This window comes from Epinephelus lanceolatus, chromosome 20 (assembly GCF_041903045.1).
Source record: "Epinephelus lanceolatus isolate andai-2023 chromosome 20, ASM4190304v1, whole genome shotgun sequence".
NCBI classification, from domain to species: Eukaryota; Metazoa; Chordata; class Actinopteri; order Perciformes; family Serranidae; genus Epinephelus; species Epinephelus lanceolatus.
The window spans coordinates 39,707,681-39,732,282 of NC_135753.1; the positions used below are offsets into that span (position 1 = coordinate 39,707,681).

A 24,602-nucleotide genomic window follows, 5' to 3' on the forward strand; every position below is an offset into this window, starting at 1 on the left:
CAGGTGTGTCTTAGTACCTGTGTTGATGGACAGGTGTGTCTAAGTACCTATGTTGATGGACAGGTGTGTCTGAGTACCTGTGTTGATGGACAGGTGTGTCTTAGTACCTGTGTTGATGGACAGGTGTGTCTAAGTACCTGTGTTGATGGACAGCTGTGTCTTAGTACCTGTGTTGATGGACAGGTGTGTCTAAGTACCTGTGTTGATGGACAGGTGTGTCTTAGTACCTGTGTTGATGGGCAGGTGTGTCTTAGTACCTGTGTTGATGGACAGGTGTGTCTAAGTACCTGTGTTGATGGACAGGTGTGTCTAAGTACCTGTGTTGATGGACAGGTGTGTCTTAGTACCTGTGTTGATGGACAGGTGTGTCTTAGTTCCTGTGTTGATGGACAGGTGTGTCTTAGTACCTGTGTTGATGGACAGGTGTGTCTTAGTACCTGTGTTGATGGACAGGTGTGTCTAAGTACCTGTGTTGATGGACAGGTGTGTCTAAGTACCTGTGTTGATGGACAGGTGTGTCTTGGTACCTGTGTTGATGGACAAGTGTGTCTGAGTGGACGGTACCTGTGTTGATGGACAGGTGTGTCTAAGTACCTGTGTTGATGGACAGGTGTGTCTAAGTACCTGTGTTGATGGACAGGTGTGTCTAAGTGGACGATACCTGTGTTGATGGACAGGTGTGTCTAAGTACCTGTGTTGATGGACAGGTGTGTCTAAGTACCTGTGTTGATGGACAGGTGTGTCTGAGTACCTGTGTTGATGGACAGGTATGTCTAAGTACCTGTGTTGATGGACAGGTGTGTCTTAGTACCTGTGTTGATGGACAGGTGTGTCTAAGTACCTGTGTTGATGGACAGGTGTGTCTAAGTACCTGTGTTGATGGACAGGTGTGTCTTAGTACCTGTGTTGATGGACAGGTGTGTCTGAGTGGACGATACCTGTGTTGATGGACAGGTGTGTCTAAGTACCTGTGTTGATGGACAGGTGTGTCTTAGTACCTGTGTTGATGGACAGGTGTGTCTAAGTACCTATGTTGATGGACAGGTGTGTCTGAGTACCTGTGTTGATGGACAGGTGTGTCTTAGTACCTGTGTTGATGGACAGGTGTGTCTAAGTACCTGTGTTGATGGACAGCTGTGTCTTAGTACCTGTGTTGATGGACAGGTGTGTCTAAGTACCTGTGTTGATGGACAGGTGTGTCTTAGTACCTGTGTTGATGGACAGGTGTGTCTAAGTACCTATGTTGATGGACAGGTGTGTCTGAGTACCTGTGTTGATGGACAGGTGTGTCTTAGTACCTGTGTTGATGGACAGGTGTGTCTAAGTACCTGTGTTGATGGACAGCTGTGTCTTAGTACCTGTGTTGATGGACAGGTGTGTCTAAGTACCTGTGTTGATGGACAGCTGTGTCTTAGTACCTGTGTTGATGGGCAGGTGTGTCTTAGTACCTGTGTTGATGGACAGGTGTGTCTAAGTACCTGTGTTGATGGACAGGTGTGTCTAAGTACCTGTGTTGATGGACAGGTGTGTCTTAGTACCTGTGTTGATGGACAGGTGTGTCTTAGTTCCTGTGTTGATGGACAGGTGTGTCTTAGTACCTGTGTTGATGGACAGGTGTGTCTTAGTACCTGTGTTGATGGACAGGTGTGTCTAAGTACCTGTGTTGATGGACAGGTGTGTCTAAGTACCTGTGTTGATGGACAGGTGTGTCTTGGTACCTGTGTTGATGGACAAGTGTGTCTGAGTGGACGGTACCTGTGTTGATGGACAGGTGTGTCTAAGTACCTGTGTTGATGGACAGGTGTGTCTAAGTACCTGTGTTGATGGACAGGTGTGTCTAAGTACCTGTGCTGATGGACAGGTGTGTCTAAGTACCTGTGTTGATGGACAGGTGTGTCTTAGTACCTGTGCTGATGGACAGGTGTGTCTGAGTGGACGGTACCTGTGTTGATGGACAGGTGTGTCTAAGTACCTGTGTTGATGGACAGGTGTGTCTTAGTACCTGTGTTGATGGACAGGTGTGTCTAAGTACCTGTGTTGATGGACAGGTGTGTCTGAGTGGACGATACCTGTGTTGATGGACAGGTGTGTCTAAGTACCTGTGTTGATGGACAGGTGTGTCTGAGTACCTGTGTTGATGGACAGGTGTGTCTTAGTACCTGTGCTGATGGACAGGTGTGTCTAAGTACCTGTGTTGATGGACAGGTGTGTCTTAGTACCTGTGTTGATGGGCAGGTGTGTCTAAGTACCTGTGTTGATGGACAGGTGTGTCTTAGTTCCTGTGTTGATGGGCAGGTGTGTCTAAGTACCTGTGTTGATGGACAGGTGTGTCTTAGTTCCTGTGTTGATGGGCAGGTGTGTCTAAGTACCTGTGTTGATGGACAGGTGTGTCTAAGTACCTGTGTTGATGGACAGGTGTGTCTAAGTACCTGTGTTGATGGACAGGTGTGTCTTGGTACCTGTGTTGATGGACAAGTGTGTCTGAGTGGACGGTACCTGTGTTGATGGACAGGTGTGTCTAAGTACCTGTGTTGATGGACAGGTGTGTCTAAGTACCTGTGTTGATGGACAGGTGTGTCTTAGTACCTGTGCTGACGGACAGGTGTGTCTGAGTGGACGGTACCTGTGTTGATGGACAGGTGTGTCTAAGTATCTGTGTTGATGGACAGGTGTGTCTTAGTACCTGTGTTGATGGACAGGTGTGTCTAAGTACCTGTGTTGATGGACAGGTGTGTCTGAGTGGACGATACCTGTGTTGATGGACAGGTGTGTCTAAGTACCTGTGTTGATGGACAGGTGTGTCTGAGTACCTGTGTTGATGGACAGGTGTGTCTTAGTACCTGTGTTGATGGACAGGTGTGTCTAAGTACCTGTGTTGATGGACAGGTGTGTCTAAGTACCTGTGTTGATGGACAGGTGTGTCTTAGTACCTGTGTTGATGGACAGGTGTGTCTAAGTACCTGTGTTGATGGACAGGTGTGTCTGAGTGGACGATACCTGTGTTGATGGACAGGTGTGTCTTAGTACCTGTGTTGATGGACAGGTGTGTCTAAGTACCTGTGTTGATGGACAGGTGTGTCTGAGTGGACGATACCTGTGTTGATGGACAGGTGTGTCTAAGTACCTGTGTTGATGGACAGGTGTGTCTAAGTACCTGTGTTGATGGACAGGTGTGTCTGAGTACCTGTGTTGATGGACAGGTGTGTCTAAGTACCTGTGTTGGAGGACAGGTGTGTCTTAGTACCTGTGTTGATGGACAGGTGTGTCTAAGTACCTGTGTTGATGGACAGGTGTGTCTTAGTACCTGTGTTGATGGACAGGTGTGTCTGAGTGGACGGTACCTGTGTTGATGGACAGGTGTGTCTAAGTACCTGTGTTGATGGACAGGTGTGTCTAAGTACCTGTGTTGATGGACAGGTGTGTCTGAGTACCTGTGTTGATGGACAGGTGTGTCTGAGTGGACGATACCTGTGTTGATGGACAGGTGTGTCTAAGTACCTGTGTTGGAGGACAGGTGTGTCTTAGTACCTGTGTTGATGGACAGGTGTGTCTAAGTACCTGTGTTGGAGGACAGGTGTGTCTTAGTACCTGTGTTGATGGACAGGTGTGTCTAAGTACCTGTGTTGATGGACAGGTGTGTCTAAGTACCTGTGTTGATGGACAGGTGTGTCTGAGTGGACGATACCTGTGTTGATGGACAGGTGTGTCTAAGTACCTGTGTTGATGGACAGGTGTGTCTAAGTACCTGTGTTGATGGACAGGTGTGTCTGAGTACCTGTGTTGATGGACAGGTGTGTCTAAGTACCTGTGTTGGAGGACAGGTGTGTCTTAGTACCTGTGTTGATGGACAGGTGTGTCTAAGTACCTGTGTTGATGGACAGGTGTGTCTTAGTACCTGTGTTGATGGACAGGTGTGTCTGAGTGGACGGTACCTGTGTTGATGGACAGGTGTGTCTAAGTACCTGTGTTGATGGACAGGTGTGTCTTAGTACCTGTGTTGATGGACAGGTGTGTCTAAGTACCTGTGTTGATGGACAGGTGTGTCTGAGTGGACGGTACCTGTGTTGATGGACAGGTGTGTCTAAGTACCTGTGTTGATGGACAGGTGTGTCTTAGTACCTGTGTTGATGGACAGGTGTGTCTTAGTACCTGTGTTGATGGACAGCTGTCAGCAGTGAGGAGACGTGTTGTTGACACTCTTTTAAAGACAAAAGAATTTCAGTTTCCACGCTCTTCCAGCAGCCCTGAAAACAGGTCGTATTAGTTTCTATTGACTGACCATTTTATTTATGTATTGATCAGTCCCATAATATCAATAATCAATAACCTTTATTTAAACCATACTGACAGTGAAATGTTGTTCAAGTTGTGTTTTAAAGGTGTTGAAGGCAGCTGTGATGCCTGACGTCAATTCTGACTCTGGCTCCACTCCTGACTCTTTCGCACCCCCCTTTCCCTCATCATCAAGCAGTCCGCCCCCTGCCTCGAATGGCTCCGTCTCCTTCGGTGATGACTCTGGTAACAGACGAACAGCAGATGTATTAAAACAATTTAAACACTGAGGCAGATTTAAGGGAATAACCAAATAAAAACTACCTGACGGTGGCGATTTAGACTCCTCCCTCTCTGGCTGAGGCTCCGCCCTCTTCTTTTGGGCCAAAAAGTCCTCAGTTTGGTCTGACAAGTAGCCTTTAAACAGCCACATCATTAATACAAAAATATTTTACGAACAAAAACAGCATGTATTTTGAGAGACTGGCAGCAGATAACCAAGGAAGCCCCACCTACTATGACATCATTACTGACATACACCAAAAACCAATAGATGAAATGTTTGGTCCGACAAAATTATTGAACACGTAGAGAGACAATAGACGAATAAACACCTGAGTCTGGAGCAGCTCTCTTCCTGTCAGAGCTGAAGACTTCCTGGAAAATCAAACAGGAAACAGATGAAAAAAAAAAAAAAAACAGGAAACAGCTGGTGTTTTCGATAAAAGAAGAGGAAATGTACTTTTCTTAAAGGAGAGACATATTTTCCAAACTCCCCCGTCTTTTCCTGAGAGACCTCTGGCTCCGCCCCCACAGGAACACCTGAGAGACAGAAAGACACAGCACAGATGGTTAACAGCAGGTGTTAGCCAGATGTTAGCAGGTGCTAGCCAGATGTTAGGGGGTTTTCGCCAGATGTAAGCGGGTGTTCGCCAGATGTTAGCGGGTGTTCACCAGATGTTGGGGGTGTTCGCCAGATGTTAGCAGGTGTTAGCCAGATGTTAGCAGGTGTTCACCAGATGTTAGCGGGTGTTCACCAGATGTTAGGGGTTTTTCGCCAGATGTTGGGGGTGTTCGCCAGATGTTAGCGGGTGTTCACCAGATGTTAGCAGGTGTTCGCCAGATGTTAGTAGGTGTTCACCAGATGTTAGCAGGTGTTCACCAGATGTTAGGGGGTGTTCGCCAGATGTTGGGGGTGTTCGCCAGATGTTAGCGGGTGTTCACCAGATGTTAGGGGTTTTTCGCCAGATGTTAGCAGGTGTTCGCCAGATGTTAGCAGGTGTTAGCCAGATGTTAGCAGGTGTTAGCAGATGTTAGCAGGTGTTAGCCAGATGTTAGCAGGTGTACGCCTGATGTGGGGCCGACAAAATTATTCAACACGTAGAGAGACAGTGACGAATAAACACCTGAGTCTGGAGCAGCTCTCTTCCTGTCAGAACTGAAGACTTCCTGGAAAATCAAACAGGAAAGAGGTGAAAAAAAAGAGGAAACAGCTGGCGTTTTTAATAAAAGAAGAGGAAATGTACTTTTCTTAAAGGAGAGACATATTCTCCAAACTCCCCCGTCGTTTCCCGAGAGACCTCTAGCTCCGCCCCCACAGGAACACCTGAGAGACAGAAAGACACAGCACAGATGGTTAACAGCAGGTGTTAGCAGGTGTTTGCCAGATGTTAGCGGGTGTTCGCCAGATGTTAGCGGGTGTTCGCCAGATGTTAGTGGGTGTTCGCCAGATGTTAGCAGGTGTTAGCCAGATGTTAGCAGGTGTTCGCCAGATGTTAGCAAGTGTTAGCAGGTGTTCACCAGATGTTAGCAGGTGTTAGCCAGACGTTAGCAAGTGTTAGGTGTTTGCCAGATGTTAGCAGGTGTTTGCCAGATGTTAGCAGGTGTTAGCCAGATGTTAGCAGATGTAAGCAGGTGTTAGCCAGATGTTAGCAGGAGTTAGCAAGATGTTAGCAGATGTAAGCAGGTGTTCGCCAGATGTTAGCAGGTTTTAGCCAGATGTTAGCAGGTGTTCGCCAGATGTTAGCAGGTGTTCGCCAGATGTTAGCAGGTGTTTGCCAGATGTTAGCAGATGTAAGCAGGTGTTAGCCAGATGTTAGCAGATGTTAGCCAGATGTTAGCAGGTGTTAGCAAAATGTTAGCAGGTGTTTCTCCAGATGTTAGCAGGTGTTCATCAGATGTTAGCCAGATGTTAGCAGGTGTTTGCCAGATGTTAGCAGGCGTTAGCAAGATGTTAGCAAGATGTTAGCAAGATGTTAGCAGGTGTTTGCCAGATGTTAGTAGGTGTTCGGCAGATGTTAGCAGATGTTAGCAGGGGTTCGGCAGATGTTAGCAGGTATTCTGTGCAGTGATAAAGGGGCTTTAAAGAGTCTGACTGACCTGAGTTGTGTGTCGGAGTCGAGTGTTGAATCTGATCAAACAGAAACTCTGATCTGCTCACTGGAGTCTGAAAACAACAAACCGTCTCTTCTATTAACGTCCAAAAAACCTGTCTTTACCAGCGGCTGTTTTCACAAGGCCGTTACCTTGGTTACAGAGGAGTCTTCTTCACTGCTCGGAGACGACAGGGGCAAAACTAGGCAACAGGCAGACAGAGCTGATCAGAGTGATGTCATACGACTGCGGCACAAACATCTTGTTCATATTTCATATTTACAGCTGCAGCTACAGCTGCTGATTAATTATTAACTGTTTTAACCACCAGACAAATCAAATATGATGAGAATAAAAAAGATGTTTGTCACTGATAGTTAAAGATGTTGAAAGTACAAAGTTTGAAGGAAGTTAACGAAGTGTTAACGAGAGTAGGACAGACTTACTCTTCAGCTGACTCTTGCTCTGTGGTTTCTTCCTGCTGTAGGATCTACCATTGTGTCTGTGTGCAGAGGGGGACACCTGGAGCGTACCACTCGAGTCTTCCTCTCTGCAGGAACTCTTTACTTTCTGTTTATACAGTGAGAGGACACAGAGACAGCTGTCAGACGAACAGACGGACGGACTGACGGACAGACAGACAGACGGGCAGACGGACGGACAGACAGACAAACAGACAGACGGGCAGACGGACGGATGGACAGGTACCATGAAGACTCTCCCAGCAGCCTCCTCCAGCTCTCGGTGGTGTTCAGAGTTAAACTTCAGCTCCACTGTTTGACCTCTGCTGTTGTGGTGCATGATGGGATTGTTCAGCCAGACGCTGAGGACCGTCTCTGCCCCAGTGCATCATGGGAAAATACACACAGTCATATTGATCAAAAGCATTGGGATCAATCAGTAGACCTATTGATGAGGATGAACTGTAAATGTTACTGACCGTGTTGGTTCAGCTGGAGACTGTAATGATCCACGTCCCTCCTCAGCAGGTGGATCGACCCCCACAGGAAAGCCTGAAACACATGATGCGTCACCAGAGACACAAAGACACAAAGACATTTAACACGTTTGACTCACAGGACCGTGATGAAGCCCAGGAAATCTGCTGAGAGCCGAACTGAACCCACTTTAATCTGAAGCTTCTCATCCCTCTCAGGTCATCCTCACTGAGTTGTTATGATAATCTATAATCTGTGTTTTATAATCTGTGTCTGATAATCTATAATCTGTGTTTTATAATCTGTGTCTGATAATCTATAATCTGTGTCTGATAATCTATAATCTGTATCTGATAATCTATAACCTGTGTTTTATGATCTGTGTCTGATAATCTATAATCTGTGTCTGGTAATCTATAATCTGTATCTGATAATCTATAATCTGTGTCTGATAATCTATAATCTGTATCTGATAATCTATAACCTGTGTTTTATGATCTGTGTCTGATAATCTATAATCTGTGTCTGGTAATCTATAATCTGTATCTGATAATCTATAATCTGTGTCTGATAATCTATAATCTGTATCTGATAATCTATAACCTGTGTTTTATGATCTGTGTCTGATAATCTATAATCTGTGTCTGGTAATCTATAATCTGTATCTGATAATCTATAATCTGTGTCTGATAATCTATAATCTGTATCTGATAATCTATAACCTGTGTTTTATGATCTGTGTCTGATAATCTATAATCTGTGTCTGGTAATCTATAATCTGTATCTGATAATCTATAATCTGTGTCTGATAATCTATAATCTGTGTTTTATGATCTGTGTCTGATAATCTATAATCTGTGTCTGATAATCTATAATCTGTGTTTTATAATCTGTGTCTGATAATCTATAATCTGTGTCAGATTATAAATCACAGATTATAGATTACTAGACACAGATTATAGATTATCAGACACAGATTATAAAACACAGATTATAGATTACCAGACACAGATTATAGATTATCAGTGTCTGATAATCTATAATCTGTGTTTTATAATCTGTGCCTGATAATCTGTCGAATAATCTGTTATTATTTATGTTTGATAATCTGTCTGACAATTTGTCTGAAAATCTATAATCTGATATCCATTCACCCCTCACCTCCAGCTAACATGCTAATAGTAGCATTAGCACCATGTTATGGAGCAGATTAGGTACCTGAGGCTCGTCGATGAAGAAGCTGACACATCCTGAGCTGACGTTAAAATCGATCCAGAACTGGTCCAGTTTGTCGTCTTTTGGTCGAAACAGCTGCAGAGGAAGGAAACAGGAAGTAAACCTGCAGTGTCTGGTTTGTCCAGAGTGTCAAGAGTTAAAGAGTTTTACCTCAGTGGAGCCCAGGAATGCTCGGAGACACGGGAAGGTGTACACCCTGCCAGACAGAACGCAGGGAAAAGTCATCACAACAAACAGTTTTCACTTTGCTTCAATTCACGTTCCATTAATCACCTCCTCTGGTCGCCATGGTAACCATTGACAAAGTTCAGGAAATGGCGGCAGTCCTGAGGAGAGAGAGAGAGAGAGAGAGAGAGAGAGAGAGAGACGGGTCAGGAAGGGACAGACAGGAAGAGACAGGTCAGAGAGGGACAGACAGGAATAGACACGTCAAAGAGAGAGAGAGAGACAGACAGGTAGAGACAAGTCAAAGAGAGACAGGTCAGAAAGGGACAGACAGGTCAGAGAGGGACAGAGAGAGAGAGACAAGTCAAAGAGAGACAGGTCAGAGAGGGACAGACAGAGGGAGAGAAGTCAAAGAGAGACAGACAGAGAGAGACAAGTCAAAGAGGGACAGACAGAGAGAGACAAGTCAAAGAGAGACAGAGAGAGAGAGAGAGACAGATCAAAGAGAGAGAGACAGGTCAGAGAGAGACAGACAGGAATAGACACGTCAAAGAGAGACAGAGAGAGAGAGACAGACAGGTAGAGACAAGTCAAAGAGAGACAGAGAAAGAGATAAGTCAAAGAGAGACAGGTCAGAGAGGGACAGACAGGTAGAGATAAGTCAAAGAGAGACAGGTCAGAGAGGGACAGACAGGTAGAGATAAGTCAAAGAGAGACAGGTCAGAGAGGGACAGACAGGTAGAGATAAGTCAAAGAGACAGGTCAGAGAGGGACAGACAGGTAGAGACAAGTCAAAGAGAGACAGAGAGAGAGACAAGTCAAAGAGAGACAGGTCAGAGAGGGACAGACAGGTCAGAGAGAGACACAGAGAGAGAGACAGATCAAAGAGAGAGAGACAGGTCAGAGAGGGACAGACAGGTCAGAGAGAGAGAGTTGCTTGGCAACGAAAGAGCTTGGCAGCAAAGATAATGAGCTCCTGAAACCTTTCAATATTTTATTGTGTTTTCACTTTAAAGTGTCTGATTAACAACATCAGGTGGTTGGATGGTGCACTCAACCACTGAAGAGAAGAAAAACAGACTTCTCTATGATTTCTACACCGTTTTTTACCAAAAGAAGTTGCTACCTAGCTAGCTGGAGGAAAAGAATTCTACTGCTACTGTGCAACTGACAGTTAGCTAGCAACAACAACAACAACAACAACAACAAAGGTCTGAAGAAAAACTATAGAGAGGAGAACTTCAAAAAAGAGAGAAGATTTTCCAATCACAACTGGACTGGCAACATTTTGGGGACATCACCAGGACCAGGACTGAAAAATAAGGTATCTCTGTCAAGATAACTGTTCAGAAACTACCAACAGTGACCAACTGTCAGTTGAAACCCACCATGAGAATGAACACTGTGGAGCAACAGCTGAGCAGCAGCAACTGATGAAGATATCTACAGATATATCAACTGTAGCAACACAGAGGCAACCAGGACAGATCACTGGTAGCAGACTTCAGCAAGAAGAACAACTGCAAGGTAAAATGCAACCTACTGTTCTTCACTCACCATCCTGAAAACTGGCACACAGCAATATGTGAGCAGTTTACTCACATTAAGAAGAATGGGATAAGTAAAGGCAGACAGATTTGGGGGGCGGCAGTAGCTCAGTCCATAGGGACTTGGGTTGGGAACCGGAGGGTCGCCTGTTCAAGTCCCTGTCCGGACCAAAATATGGAGGGTGGACTGGTAGCTGGAGAGGTGCCAGTTCACCTCCTGGGCACTGCCGAGGTGCCCCTGAGCAAGGCACAAGGCACCGAACCCCCCAACCGCTCGGAGCGTCCGTCATGGGCAGCCCACTCTGACATCTCTCCACTTAGTGCATGTATAGGTCCAGTTTGTGCATGTGTGTGTTCGGACCTGTGTGTAATTGACAAACAGAGTGAAAAATTGAATTTCCCCTCGGCGATTAATAAAGTATATAAAATTAAAAAAAAATAAAATAAAAAAAAAATTACTGCCTGTGAAGATGCAGACCGCTCAAGTCCCATTTTAACTGTGAATATATACCACAATGGAACAGTTATGATCCAGGGATCCAAGGACAGTCTGGACAACTTTGAGAACAGCTTTCAAACACTGAAAACTGTGGCAGCATCAAAAGTCTCTCCTCCTCCTCCTCCTCCACAAGAGCTCCAGACCAGGTCACCCATCTCCAGCAGACCTCCACCTACACCATACTCCGAATCACCCAAACTCTCCAGCAATCTCAGAGTCCCGAAGGAAGGTATCTCGGTACTCGAGCGAGAGTTCATAGAGTTCAGAGAGAAGACACTGAGCAGTCTTCAGAGGTCTGATGACAGCCATTTAGTGGAGGAGATGTACTCCACAGTTCAGACAGAGAGAGAGACAGGTCAAAGAGAGACAGAGAGAGAGAGACAGAGAGAGAGAAAGGTCAGAGAGAGAGACAGAGAAAGAGAGACAGAGAGAAAGGTCAGAGAGAGAGGTCAGAGAGAGAGAGAGAGAGAGAGAGAGGTCAGAGAGAGAGAGACAGGTCAAAGAGAGACAGAGAGAGAGACAGGTCAGAGACAGACAGACAGACAGGTAGAGACAGACAGGTAGAGATGGGTCAGAGAGACAGGTAGAGATGTGTCAGAGAGACAGGTAGAGATGGGTCAGAGAGACAGACAGGTAGAGATGGGTCAGAGAGACAGGTAGAGACAGGTCAGAGACACAGACAGGTAGAGACGGGTCAGAGACACAGACAGGTAGAGATGGGTCAGAGAGACAGACAGGTAGAGATGGGTCAGAGAGACAGTCAGTCACTTACCACCTCAAAGTCTCCATCTCTGATGTCACAGAAGGCACTGCTGATGTCACGGCTGGAGAACCACTGATTGGCTCTGTGCTGTCGTTCCTTCCTGGGAGTCAGTCGACACAGAGCCTCTGATAGGCTGACCTGCAGCTCGTAGTCTGGAACAGGACCAATGAAAACACAGCTTCAGTCACCTGGAGGAGGACCTCAGTGGGCGGGGCTGTGCTCAGCCACGACCAAACACAACCAGAGGTTTCCATCAACGCAGACGGCGGTGTCTTTAAATACGCCGCGGTTTCATCCAATTCAAGGATGCTGCATCATCGCATCAAGACCCCGCCCTCAATTCTGTCAGGTTGTGCTCAAAGCATTATGGGTACTGTGACAACTGGGGACTGCAGAACAGGAAGTGGTTCTGGTTCTGGTTCTGTCTGTAAACATGTATTAATGTGTTTGATCATAACTCACCTCCAACGGTCAGAACTGCTGCTGCCACCTCAGATCTGTCAGACAGACAGGTACAGACAGACAGGCAGAGACAGACAGGGAGAGACAGGGAGAGACAGGCAGGTAGAGACAGACAGGTACAGGCAGACAGGTACAGACAGACAGGGAGAGACAGACAAGGACAGACAGACAAGGACAGACAGACAGGGACAGACAGACAGGGAGAGACGGACAGGGAGAGACAGGGAGAGACAGACAGGGACAGACAGACAGGGAGAGACGGACAGGGAGAGACAGAGAGGGACAGACAGACAGGGAGAGACAGACAGGGAGAGACAGACAGGTAGAGACATATAATCAGTGTTTTATAATCTGTGTCTGATAATCTATAATCTGTGTTATATAATCTGTGTCTGATAATCTATAATGTGTATCTGATAATCTATAATCTGTGTTTTATAATCTGTGTCTGATAATCTATAATCTGTATCTGATAATCTATAATGTGTATCTGATAATCTATAATCTGTGTTTTATAATCTGTGTCTGATAAACTATAATCTGTATCTGATAATCTATAATGTGTATCTGATAATCTATAATCTGTGTTTTATAGTCTGTGTCTGATAATCTATAATGTGTATCTGATAATCTATAATCTGTGTTTTATAATATGTGTCTGATAACCTATAATCTGTATCTGATAATCTGTAATCTGTTTTATAATCTGTGTCTCATAATCTATAGTCAGTATCTGATAATCTATAATCTGTAACTGATAATCTATAATCTGTATCTGATAATCTATAATATGTTTTACAATGTCTGTCTGATAATCTATAATATGTATCTGATAATCTATAATCTGTTTTATAATCTGTGTCTGATAATCTATAATCTGTATCTGTTAATCTATAATCTGTATCTGATAATCTATAATCTGTGTTTTATAATCTGCGTCTGATAATCTATAATCAGTATCTGATAATCTATAATCTGTGTTTTATAATCTGTGTCTGATAATCTATAATCTGTTTTATGATCTGTGTCTGATAATCTATAATCTGTGTTTTATGATCTGTGTCTGATAATCTATAATCTGTATCTGATAATCTATAATATGTGTTTTATGATCTGTGTCTGATAATCTATAATCTGATTCTGATAATCTATAATCTGTATCTGATAATCTATAATCTGTGTTTTATAATCTGATAATAGTAGTCGTATAGTAGTGTGTATTACAGTGTATTACAGTGTGTATTACAGTGTGTATTACGTGTATTACAGTAGTGTGTATTACAGTGTATTACAGTAGTGTGTATTACAGTGTGTATTACAGTGTATTACAGTAGTGTGTATTACAGTGTGTATTGCAGTAGTGTGTATTACAGTGTGTATTACAGTAGTGTGTATTACAGTGTGCATTACAGTGTGTATTACAGTAGTGTGTATTTCAGTGTGTATTACAGTAGTGTGTATTACAGTGTGCATTACAGTGTGTATTACAGTAGTGTGTCTTACAGTAGTGTGTATTTCAGTGTGTATTACAGTAGTGTGTATTACAGTGTGTATTACAGTTGTGTGTATTACAGTGTGTCTTACAGTAGTGTGTATTACAGTGTATATTAGAGTAGTGTGTATTACAGTGTGTATTGCAGTAGTGTGTATTACAGTGTGTATTACAGTAGTGTGCATTACAGTGTGTATTACAGTAGTGTGTATTAGTGTGTATTACAGTAGTGTGTCTTACAGTAGTGTGTATTACAGTGTGTATTGCAGTAGTGTGTATTACAGTGTGTATTACAGTAGTGTGTATTACAGTGTGTATTGCAGTAGTGTGTATTACAGTGTGTATTACAGTAGTGTGTATTACAGTGTGTATTGCAGTAGTGTGTATTACAGTGTGTCTTACAGTAGTGTGTATTACAGTGTGTATTAAAGTAGTGTGTATTGCTGTAGTGTGTATTACAGTGTGTATTACAGTTGTGTGTATTACAGTGTGTCTTACAGTAGTGTGTATTACAGTGTGTATTGCAGTAGTGTGTATTACAGTGTGTATTACAGTAGTGTGTATTACAGTGTGTATTACAGTAGTGTGTATTACAGTGTGTCTTACAGTAGTGTGTCTTACAGTAGTGTGTATTACAGTGTGTATTGCAGTAGTGTGTATTACAGTGTGTCTTACAGTGTGTATTGCAGTAGTGTGTATTACAGTGTGTATTACAGTAGTGTGTATTACAGTGTGTCTTACAGTAGTGTGTATTACAGTGTGTATTGCAGTAGTGTGTATTACAGTGTGTATTACAGTAGTGTGTATTACAGTGTGTATTACATTAGTGTGTATTACAGTGTGTATTGCAGTAGTGTGTATTACAGTGTGTCTTACAGTGTGTATTGCAGTAGTGTGTATTACAGTGTGTATTACAGTAGTGTGTATTACAGTGTGTCTTACAGTAGTGTGTATTACAGTGTGTATTGCAGTAGTGTGTATTACAGTGTGTATTACAGTAGTGTGTATTACAGTGTGTCTTACAGTAGTGTGTATTACAGTGTGTATTGCAGTAGTGTGTATTACAGTGTGTATTACAGTAGTGTGTATTACAGTGTGTCTTACAGTAGTGTGTATTACAGTGTGTCTTACAGTGTGTATTGCAGTAGTGTGTATTACAGTGTGTATTGCAGTAGTGTGTATTACAGTGTGTATTACAGTAGTGTGTATTACAGTAGTGTGTATTACAGTGTGTCTTACAGTGTGTATTGCAGTAGTGTGTATTACAGTGTGTATTACAGTAGTGTGTATTACAGTGTGTATTGCAGTAGTGTGTATTACAGTGTGTATTAAAGTAGTGTGTATTACAGTTTGTATTGCAGTAGTGTGTATTACAGTGTGTATTGCAGTAGTGTGTATTACAGTGTGTATTAAAGTAGTGTGTATTACAGTGTGTATTAAAGTAGTGTGTATTACAGTGTGTATTGCAGTAGTGTGTATTACAGTGTGTATTGCAGTAGTGTGTATTACAGTGTGTATTGCAGTAGTGTGTATTACAGTGTGTCTTACAGTAGTGTGTATTACAGTGTGTATTGCAGTAGTGTGTATTACAGTGTGTATTGCAGTAGTGTGTATTACAGTGTGTCTTACAGTAGTGTGTATTACAGTGTGTATTGCAGTAGTGTGTATTACAGTGTGTATTGCAGTAGTGTGTATTACAGTGTGTATTGCAGTAGTGTGTATTACAGTGTGTCTTACAGTAGTGTGTATTACAGTGTGTCTTACAGTAGTGTGTATTACAGTGTGTCTTACAGTATGGGGGACGGGCTCTGGGCGGTCTGGATCAGTTTCCTCTGGTCGCGGCTCAGAGACTCCAGGATGCTGTTTAAAGTTCTGATGGCCTGAAAACGAGATCAAATCATTTCAACTTAGAGACCAGTAAGGATCAGCACAGACCAGTGCACACCAGTAAGGATCAGCACAGACCAGCATAAATGAATGTGGGAATGGTCTCTATGGTTACCTCTAGTCTCAGCGGAAAGAAGATCTCTGGTTCTAAAGTGAATCGAGCCAACTGAAGGAGAACCACAGACAGCTGACTGACTGAGAGACAGACAGGTGGAGACAGACAGGTGGAGACAGACAGGTGGGGACAGACAGGTAGGGACAGACAGGTAGAGAGAGACAGGTAGGGACAGACAGGTGGAGAGAGACAGGTAGGGACAGACAGGTGGAGACAGACAGGTGGGGACAGACAGGTGGAGACAGACAGGTGGAGACAGATACATGGGGACAGACAGGTTGAGACAGACAGGTGGAGACAGACAACATCAGACTCAAAGTGAACAAACTGTAACTGAAGATCAAAGATACAGAATGAAGGAGGAGACCTGGAAGAGACGCCTGACCCAGGAGCTGACAGACAGACAGACAGACAGACAGACAGACAGTTAGTGGGGGCTTTGACGTGTGTATAAGGAATAAATTTTACACCTTTAATATATTGGTGACATTAAAGTACACAAGATGGACATATGCAGTATTTTTACTTTTACTCAAGTAAAGTATCATCTTCCATCAAATATCATGACTTCCTGTTTCAATGCGTTTTCATTGGCCGATTAGCCTGCAGCTGGGTCCTGATTGGCTGAATATGTAACTGACAGGTGCACATGATTAACGCACAGCAGGATTCCATTTCCCATCATGTTTGTTACACCCGCAAACGTAATAAACCACAAACGTAATAATACAAATCTGCAGCTTTGAATGTAATAATCCCACAAACATAATAGCAGCTGCCTACTACAAACGTAACACACAATTTTCCTGCAAATGTAATAACTATTACATTTGCAGGAAATTATTACATATGTGGGAAGGTGAAAATCTAAACTGTAATAACTTCTCACAAATGTAATATGAGACTGAATAATGATCTTTGTGGTTGTTGTTGTTTGTTTGTTTACTTTACCTGCCAATAGTGATACGTGTGTTGACAAGCAACCTGCAGGTCGGGTCAGAAAGTGACAGAGCAGCGTTCTGAGTAAGTTAGAAATAACTTACAGAAACACACACACACACACACACACACACACTGGTCATTCCTTGTCAGTTCACAGAATTACTCTGTGGCAGCAAATATATCGTTTAATTGGATTTATTTTATTTTCTTCTGCCTCTTGTTAATACGGATTTCTCTGCAGCATCTGGCCTACAGTACCTGTTCAGCTCCTCGGACAGCGGCGCTGCGGGATGGGTTGGCTCATAGGGGGTCAGGTGCAGGTTGTAAGGTTTAAAAACCATGGTTTACAATAACTTATCCTCCTCCCACTCAAAAATGTGTTTTCTTCTTGTTCCTACAGATGAATGTTTGAGCCTCACTGTGCAGAATGATGTATGTGCAGAGCTTGACACTCGAAGGCTGTTTTCACATTTATCTGCTGAAAATGCTCATATGATTTTAAGGGCTAGGGCTACGAGCCTATGTTGGTGGCTTATGTAGCCTATGTTTGAACCATTTAATTAAAATATGTCTGCATATCAAAAGCCAAAAACTTGAATATGTCGTTCATTCTTTGGACGGGCTACAAGCATGATTTGTGACATCGAAAATATTTTAGAAGCCAGTCATGGTCCAGTGTTCTACTCACACAAGTGTGATGTGGAAACTTGAAGCCTCCAGTGCACATACACTGAGAATGGACTTAACAGTGAAACCTTTGGGATGGGCGGTATCATATATATCTTGAGATTTCAATGAATCCATTGATACCAAATACATCATGCTGGCTTACCGGGAAAGGGGTGAAAAGTTGTTCAAAAGTTGAACTGTTTTACCGTGAAGTGACCATTGCCTGCGCGTCTTCTTTGGTTTTAAAAATAATAAATAATTTATATTCAAATAATAATAAGTGGATGAGACCTTACATTGTATTTAACTGAAAGGCTGTTTATTTAAAGTAATGTAACATAATGTATCATTTTGTCTGGGAAATTTTCAGTTACCTACATGGCAATTCTCACTTCCCTGCATTCACATAGGCTACATTAATTTAAGTTCACCAGTCATTAATTATTTGCAAGCCTTTAATTGTCAGTGTTCAGACAGTCTTGGTCCATGTTACTATCAAAAAGTACACGGACCAGTCTTAAATCTTGAAAAATGTTTTCATTACTTCAAAGAATGAACGACATATTCAAGTTTTTGGCTTTTGATATGCAGACATATTTTAATTAAATGGTTCAAACATAGGCTACATAAGCCACCAACATAGGCTCGTAGCCCTAGCCCTTAAAATCATATGAGCATTTTCAGCAGATAAATGTGAAAACAGCCTTCGAGTGTCAAGCTCTGCACATACATCATTCTGCACAGTGAGGCTCAAACATTCATCTGTAGGAACAAGAAGAAAACACATTTTTGAGTGGGAGGAGGATAAGTTATTGTAAACCATGGTTTTTAAACCTTACAACCTGCACCTGACCCCCTATGAGCCAACCCATCCCGCAGCGCCGCTGTCCGAGGAGCTGAACAGGTACTGTAGGCCAGATGCTGCAGAGAAATCCGTATTAACAAGAGGCAGAAGAAAATAAAATAAATCCAATTAAACGATATATTTGCTGCCACAGAGTAATTCTGTGAACTGACAAGGAATGACCAGTGTGTGTGTGTGTGTGTGTGTGTGTGTGTGTGTGTGTGTGTGTGTTTCTGTAAGTTATTTCTAACTTACTCAGAACGCTGCTCTGTCACTTTCTGACCCGACCTGCAGGTTGCTTGTCAACACACGTATCACTATTGGCAGGTAAAGTAAACAAACAAACAACAACAACCACAAAGATCATTATTCAGTCTCATATTACATTTGTGAGAAGTTATTACAGTTTAGATTTTCACCTTCCCACATATGTAATAATTTCCTGCAAATGTAATAGTTATTACATTTGCAGGAAAATTGTGTGTTACGTTTGTAGTAGGCAGCTGCTATTATGTTTGTGGGATTATTACATTCAAAGCTGCAGATTTGTATTATTACGTTTGCGGGTGTAACAATGCTCCTCACCAGGAAGTAGTCATAGAACTCCTCTGTGAGGCAGAGCAGGGAGGCAGAGTTCTTCTGGAGGTCAGAGGTCAGCAGGTCATGGACAGCTTCGAACCACAACACCACCTAAACAAACAAACAAACGAACAAACAAACAAAAAAAAAAAAAAACACACAGAAAAACAATGACATATACAAACACTTCTATCATTTCTAATGGGATGATGCAGGTCCTGATTACTAACCAAACATTGTTACATTATGTTGACACTGTAATAGATTACTTACTTATCATGGATCAATACATAACTCCTTATATTATGGACCAATGAAACAGATGATCTTCACTTTACTCTAACAGGGTACATTACTCAGATTACTTCCTTAGATTTAACAGTTTACAGATCAGTTTGATAGATACAGATTTACTGGTTAGAAATTACTTCTATAGATTACAGATTAACATATTACAGATTACATATATGTTTTACTGATCAGAAGATTACAGATTACTTTTATATATTACTGAATAATAGGTTCTTTCTAAAGATTGCACAGGAACAGATTACTTTTATAAATTACAGATTAATAGATTACTCTAATAGATTAGATTACAGATTACTTTAGCAGTCAGTCCGTAGGTTATGAGCGTCTGCAGGTTGTCTTTGTCCTCTGACAGAATCTCTAAAGACTTCAACACAACCAGAACTCTGCTGAACCTGGATCCACACAGATCCTGAAACAAACAAACAAGCAAACAATAATAATTAAATACGCCACAATAACACAAATAACCAGCGCCAATTCATCAGTCAATGAGAATGTGTGTGTGTGGGCGGGGCATAAGCACATACAGCCAGCAGCAGCAGCGACCCACCGTCCACACCGGCACACTGTGAGGACAGAAACAGAGGGCTCTGTGGGGACGGAGCACCTGCTGCAGCAAGCCAACACGCCGTCTGTGGTCATTTTGACTTGACCAGCCGACTTAACGCTTATTCTGTCAGGGCTGGGGGGGTGGAGCCTATCCCATCTGACACTGGGTGAGAGGCAGGGTTCACCCTGGACAGGTCACCAGACTATCACAGGGAGAACATGTCGGAGCACCTGGAGGAAACCCACGCTGACACAGGGAGAACATGTCAGAGCACCTAGAGGAAACCCACGCTGACACAGGGAGAACATGTCGGAGCACCTGGAGGAAACCCACGCTGACACGGGGAGAACATGTCAGAGCATCTGGAGGAAACCCACGCTGACACAGGGAGAACATGTCAGAGCACCTGGAGGAAACCCACGCTGACACGGGGAGAACATGTCAGAACACCTGGAGGAAACCCACGCTGACACGGGGAGAACATGTCAGAGCACCTGGAGGAAACCCACGCTGCCACGGGGAGAACATGTCAGAGCACCTGGAGGAAACCCACGCTGACACGGGGAGAACATGTCGGAGCACCTGGAGGAAACCCACGCTGACACAGGGAGAACATGTCAGAGCACCTAGAGGAAACCCACGCTGACACAGGGAGAACATGTCGGAGCACCTGGAGGAAACCCACGCTGACACGGGGAGAACATGTCAGAGCATCTGGAGGAAACCCACGCTGACACAGGGAGAACATGTCAGAGCACCTGGAGGAAACCCACGCTGACACGGGGAGAACATGTCAGAACACCTGGAGGAAACCCACGCTGACACGGGGAGAACATGTCAGAGCACCTGGAGGAAACCCACGCTGCCACGGGGAGAACATGTCAGAGCACCTGGAGGAAACCCACGCTGACACGGGGAGAACATGTCGGAGCACCTGGAGGAAACCCACGCTGACACAAGGAGAACATGTCAGAGCACCTGGAGGAAACCCACGCTGACACAGGGAGAACATGTCAGAGCACCTGGAGGAAACCCACGCTGACACGGGGAGAACATGTCAGAGCACCTGGAGGAAACCCACGCTGACACAGGGAGAACATGTCAGAGCACCTGGAGGAAACCCACGCTGACACAGGGAGAACATGTCAGAGCACCTGGAGGAAACCCACACTGACACAGGGAGAACATGTCAGAGCACCTGGAGGAAACCCACACTGACACAGGGAGAACATGTCAGAGCACCTGGAGGAAACCCACACTGACACAGGGAGAACATGTCAGAGCACCTGGAGGAAACCCACGCTGACACAGGGAGAACATGTCGGAGCACCTGGAGGAAACCCACGCTGACACGGGGAGAACATGTCAGAGCACCTGGAGGAAACCCACACTGACACAAGGAGAACATGTCAGAGCACCTGGAGGAAACCCACGCTGACACAAGGAGAACATGTCAGAACACCTGGAGGAAACCCACGCTGACACAAGGAGAACATGTCAGAACACCTGGAGGAAACCCACGCTGACACAAGGAGAACATGTCAGAACACCTGGAGGAAACCCACGCTGACACAAGGAGAACATGTCAGAGCACCTGGAGGAAACCCACGCTGACACGGGGAGAACATGTCAGAGCACCTGGAGGAAACCCACGCTGACACGGGGAGAACATGTCAGAGCACCTGTTTGACGTACGCTCCTTTATTAATGAGAAATAAACTTAATAATCATCAGAATTCTCACCGCTCGCTTTTTTACTAACAACATTTACTTGTTACGGCTCTGGCCATATTTTGATGTGTTTCAGTTTCTCTGTCTCCTTCTGGTGTTTGACTGTGAGAGCAAGCGCTCCTTTTTGGCGGATGATCTTTGTACCACAGGTGTGGAGTGCTGATTGGCTGGCGGTGTGGGCTAAATAATAAAATGACTCACATCACAGAGAATAAATATTCAGCAAAACAATTTTACAGTGAATAAAATTCTGTGTAAATGTTGGATGTGTGTGGCAGGACGGGTGGAGTCAGACTGAACAGGCTGTTTGACAGAGGTGAGTTTTTAGGCCGGATTTGAAAGTAGAGAGAGAGCTGATGTTAAGAGCTTTCAGAGGCAGAGCTTCTGTACACTGATGACCCCATGGTGGTCAAGCAGGCTGGAGGAACAGTGAGGTGGACGGAAGAAGACCTGAGAGCTGGGAGATGTACAGAGGAGTAAGATCTTAAAGTCAGTGTAGTTACGTTTAGCCAACACACACACATGGTTACGTTTAGCCGACACACATGTGGTTACGTTTAGCCAACACACACACACGTGTTTACGTTTAGCTAACACACACACGTGTTTACGTTTAGCTAACACACACACGTGTTTACGTTTAGCCAACACACACACATGGTTACGTTTAGCCGACACACATGTGGTTACGTTTAGCCAACACACACACGCGGTTACGTTTAGCCAACACAAACACGTGGTTACGTTTAGCCAACACACACACGTGGTTACGTTTAGCCGACACACACACGTGGTTACGTTTAGCCAACACACACACACGTGTTTACGTTTAGCCAACACACACACACACACGTGTTTACGTTTAGCCAACACACACACATGGTTACGTTTAGCCGACACACACACGTGTTTACGTTTAGCCAACACACACACACGTGTTTACGTTTAGCCAACACACACACACGTGGTTACGTTTAGCCAACACACACACACGTGGTTACGTTTAGCCAACACAAACACGTGTTTACGTTTAGCCAACACACACACACGTGGTTACGTTTAGCCAACACAAACACGTGGTTACGTTTAGCCGACACACACACACGTGTTTACGTTTAGCCAACACACACACATGGTTACGTTTAGCCGACACACACACGTGGTTACGTTTAGCCAACACACACACACGTGTTTACGTTTAGCCAACACACACACGGTTACGTTTAGCCAACACAAACACGTGTTTACGTTTAGCCAACACACACACACGTGGTTACGTTTAGCCAACACAAACACGTGGTTACGTTTAGCCAACACACACACACAGATGTAGTTACATTTAACCAACACACACACACACACACACACACACACACACACACAGACGTAGTTACATTTAGCCAACACACACACACGTGGTTACGTTAAGCCAACACACACACACACACACACACACACGTGGTTACGTTAAGCCAACACACACACGTAGTTACGTTTAGCCAACACACACACAGATGTAGTTACATTTAGCCAATCAGAATAAAATCGTTTACACTTGAGGAGAGAATAATTATGGTCTGTTGGCATGATGATGTAACATACACAATAAAATAAAGGTGAAATGTTCTGACTGCTAGAGACATTAAATTATCATCATTATTTACACTGTGGTTGTCACAGTGACCACCGTGTCACACCCTGTTACCTTGGTGACCAGCTGGTCTAGTCTGGTGAGTGTGACGCTGCTCAGTCCTTCATCACGAAGCAGAGAAACCAGATCAGAAGAGTCGCCACGATCCAGACAGTCCTCCATCTTTACCTCCAACAACTGACAGACACACAGACACACAGACAGATTAATAAATGAAAATAGATATTTCATATTAAATGTCACTGAACAAAACCTCATTTAACTTTTGAACCATTTCAGTCTCAGTGTGAGGAGATGAACGGACAGACATCTGAACCAATCACGTGAGTCTGATGCTGTACAGGAAGTCATCGAGTGACTGATGACATCATCAGACCACTAAAAAAATAAAATGAGTTAATCCTCTCTGCTGCTGCTTATGATGGTGGTTGTTTGTTTGTTTGTTTTGTCATAAAATAGACCAAGTCAACTTTCCTTAAAACTTTGGAAATAAAAAAAAAACAAAAAAAAAAACAGCGCACTGTGAAATTTTAAGAACATTTTGCCGCCGTGGGTCAGATGAGTCCCACAGCAGGGTGCACGCTGACCCGACACACACTCTGTAGTTCTCAATAAAACTTCAGTCATTCACACTGGGATTGTTTTGTTCTTTGCAGAGTGCAGAAAAAGCAGAAGATACAGTTTGGTTATTAATGATAAAGAAGAAAAGAGCCGGGAGGGACAGACACAGATCTGGGACCAGCTACTGCACAAAACACCTCAAGTTTCCTCCTGACACACAGTTAGATGATGTGAGCTTTGTGACATGGTGCGTTATCCTGCTGGAAGTAGCCATCAGAAGATGGGTACACTGTGGTCATAAAGGGATGGACACGCTCAGCAACAATACTCAGGTAGGCTGTGGTGTTTAAACCATGCTCAGTTGGTACTAAGAAAATCTCCCCCACACCATTACACCACCAGCAGCAGCCTGAAGCGTTGATACAAGGCAGGATGGATCCATGCTTCCATCTGAATGTGGTTTTTCCAATCTTCTATTGTCCAGTTTTGGTGAATTGTAGCCTCAGTTTCCTGTTGTTAGCTGACAGGAGTGGCACCTGGTGTGGTCTTCTGCTGCTGTAGCCCATCTGCTTCAAGGTTGGACAAGGTGTTGTTGCTTCAGAGATGCTCTTCTGCACACCTTGGTTGGAACCAGTGCTTATTTGACTTCCTGTTGCCTTTCTATCATCTTGAACCAGTCTGGCCATTCTCCTCTGACCTCTGGCATCAACAAGGCATTTTGGCTCACTGGATATTTGCTCTTTTTGGGACCATCCTCTGTAAACCCTAGAGATGGTTGTGCTGAAAATCCCAGTAAATACTCAGACCAGCCCGTCTGGCACCAACAACCATGCCACGTTCAAAGTCACTTCAATCACCTTTCTTCATCATTCTGATGCTCCGTTTGAACTTCAGCAGCTCGTCTGTACACTAGTATTACTGTACACCAGTATCATTCAACCCATCCTTCTGTACTGTTGCCCCTGTTTCTACAACATGCTGTCCACCACTAACAGGAACAAACTAACAAAAATA

At 43.9% G+C, this 24,602-nt stretch overlaps 1 protein-coding gene across 1 annotated transcript in view; it reads right to left on the reverse strand.

The window, feature by feature from the left end:
• Positions 1 to 24,602, reverse strand: part of sycp2l (synaptonemal complex protein 2-like) — a 34,952-nt gene that overhangs the window by 8,728 nt on the left and 1,622 nt on the right. Inside the window, exons 2-24 of the mRNA XM_078162903.1 lie at positions 23,082 to 23,204; positions 19,391 to 19,504; positions 18,790 to 18,894; positions 16,117 to 16,141; positions 15,750 to 15,829; positions 15,539 to 15,627; positions 12,256 to 12,290; positions 11,803 to 11,945; positions 9,093 to 9,145; positions 8,970 to 9,015; positions 8,802 to 8,894; positions 7,586 to 7,658; positions 7,354 to 7,481; positions 7,092 to 7,215; positions 6,798 to 6,847; positions 6,652 to 6,718; positions 5,799 to 5,878; positions 5,679 to 5,721; positions 5,015 to 5,094; positions 4,887 to 4,929; positions 4,597 to 4,689; positions 4,349 to 4,515; positions 4,150 to 4,244 (exon numbers count right to left, since the gene is read on the reverse strand). Coding sequence (XP_078019029.1) covers positions 4,150 to 4,244; positions 4,349 to 4,515; positions 4,597 to 4,689; positions 4,887 to 4,929; positions 5,015 to 5,094; positions 5,679 to 5,721; positions 5,799 to 5,878; positions 6,652 to 6,718; positions 6,798 to 6,847; positions 7,092 to 7,215; positions 7,354 to 7,481; positions 7,586 to 7,658; positions 8,802 to 8,894; positions 8,970 to 9,015; positions 9,093 to 9,145; positions 11,803 to 11,945; positions 12,256 to 12,290; positions 15,539 to 15,627; positions 15,750 to 15,829; positions 16,117 to 16,141; positions 18,790 to 18,894; positions 19,391 to 19,504; positions 23,082 to 23,204 — 1,949 coding nt within the window. The remainder of the gene's footprint in view (positions 1 to 4,149; positions 4,245 to 4,348; positions 4,516 to 4,596; positions 4,690 to 4,886; positions 4,930 to 5,014; positions 5,095 to 5,678; positions 5,722 to 5,798; positions 5,879 to 6,651; positions 6,719 to 6,797; positions 6,848 to 7,091; positions 7,216 to 7,353; positions 7,482 to 7,585; positions 7,659 to 8,801; positions 8,895 to 8,969; positions 9,016 to 9,092; positions 9,146 to 11,802; positions 11,946 to 12,255; positions 12,291 to 15,538; positions 15,628 to 15,749; positions 15,830 to 16,116; positions 16,142 to 18,789; positions 18,895 to 19,390; positions 19,505 to 23,081; positions 23,205 to 24,602) is intronic.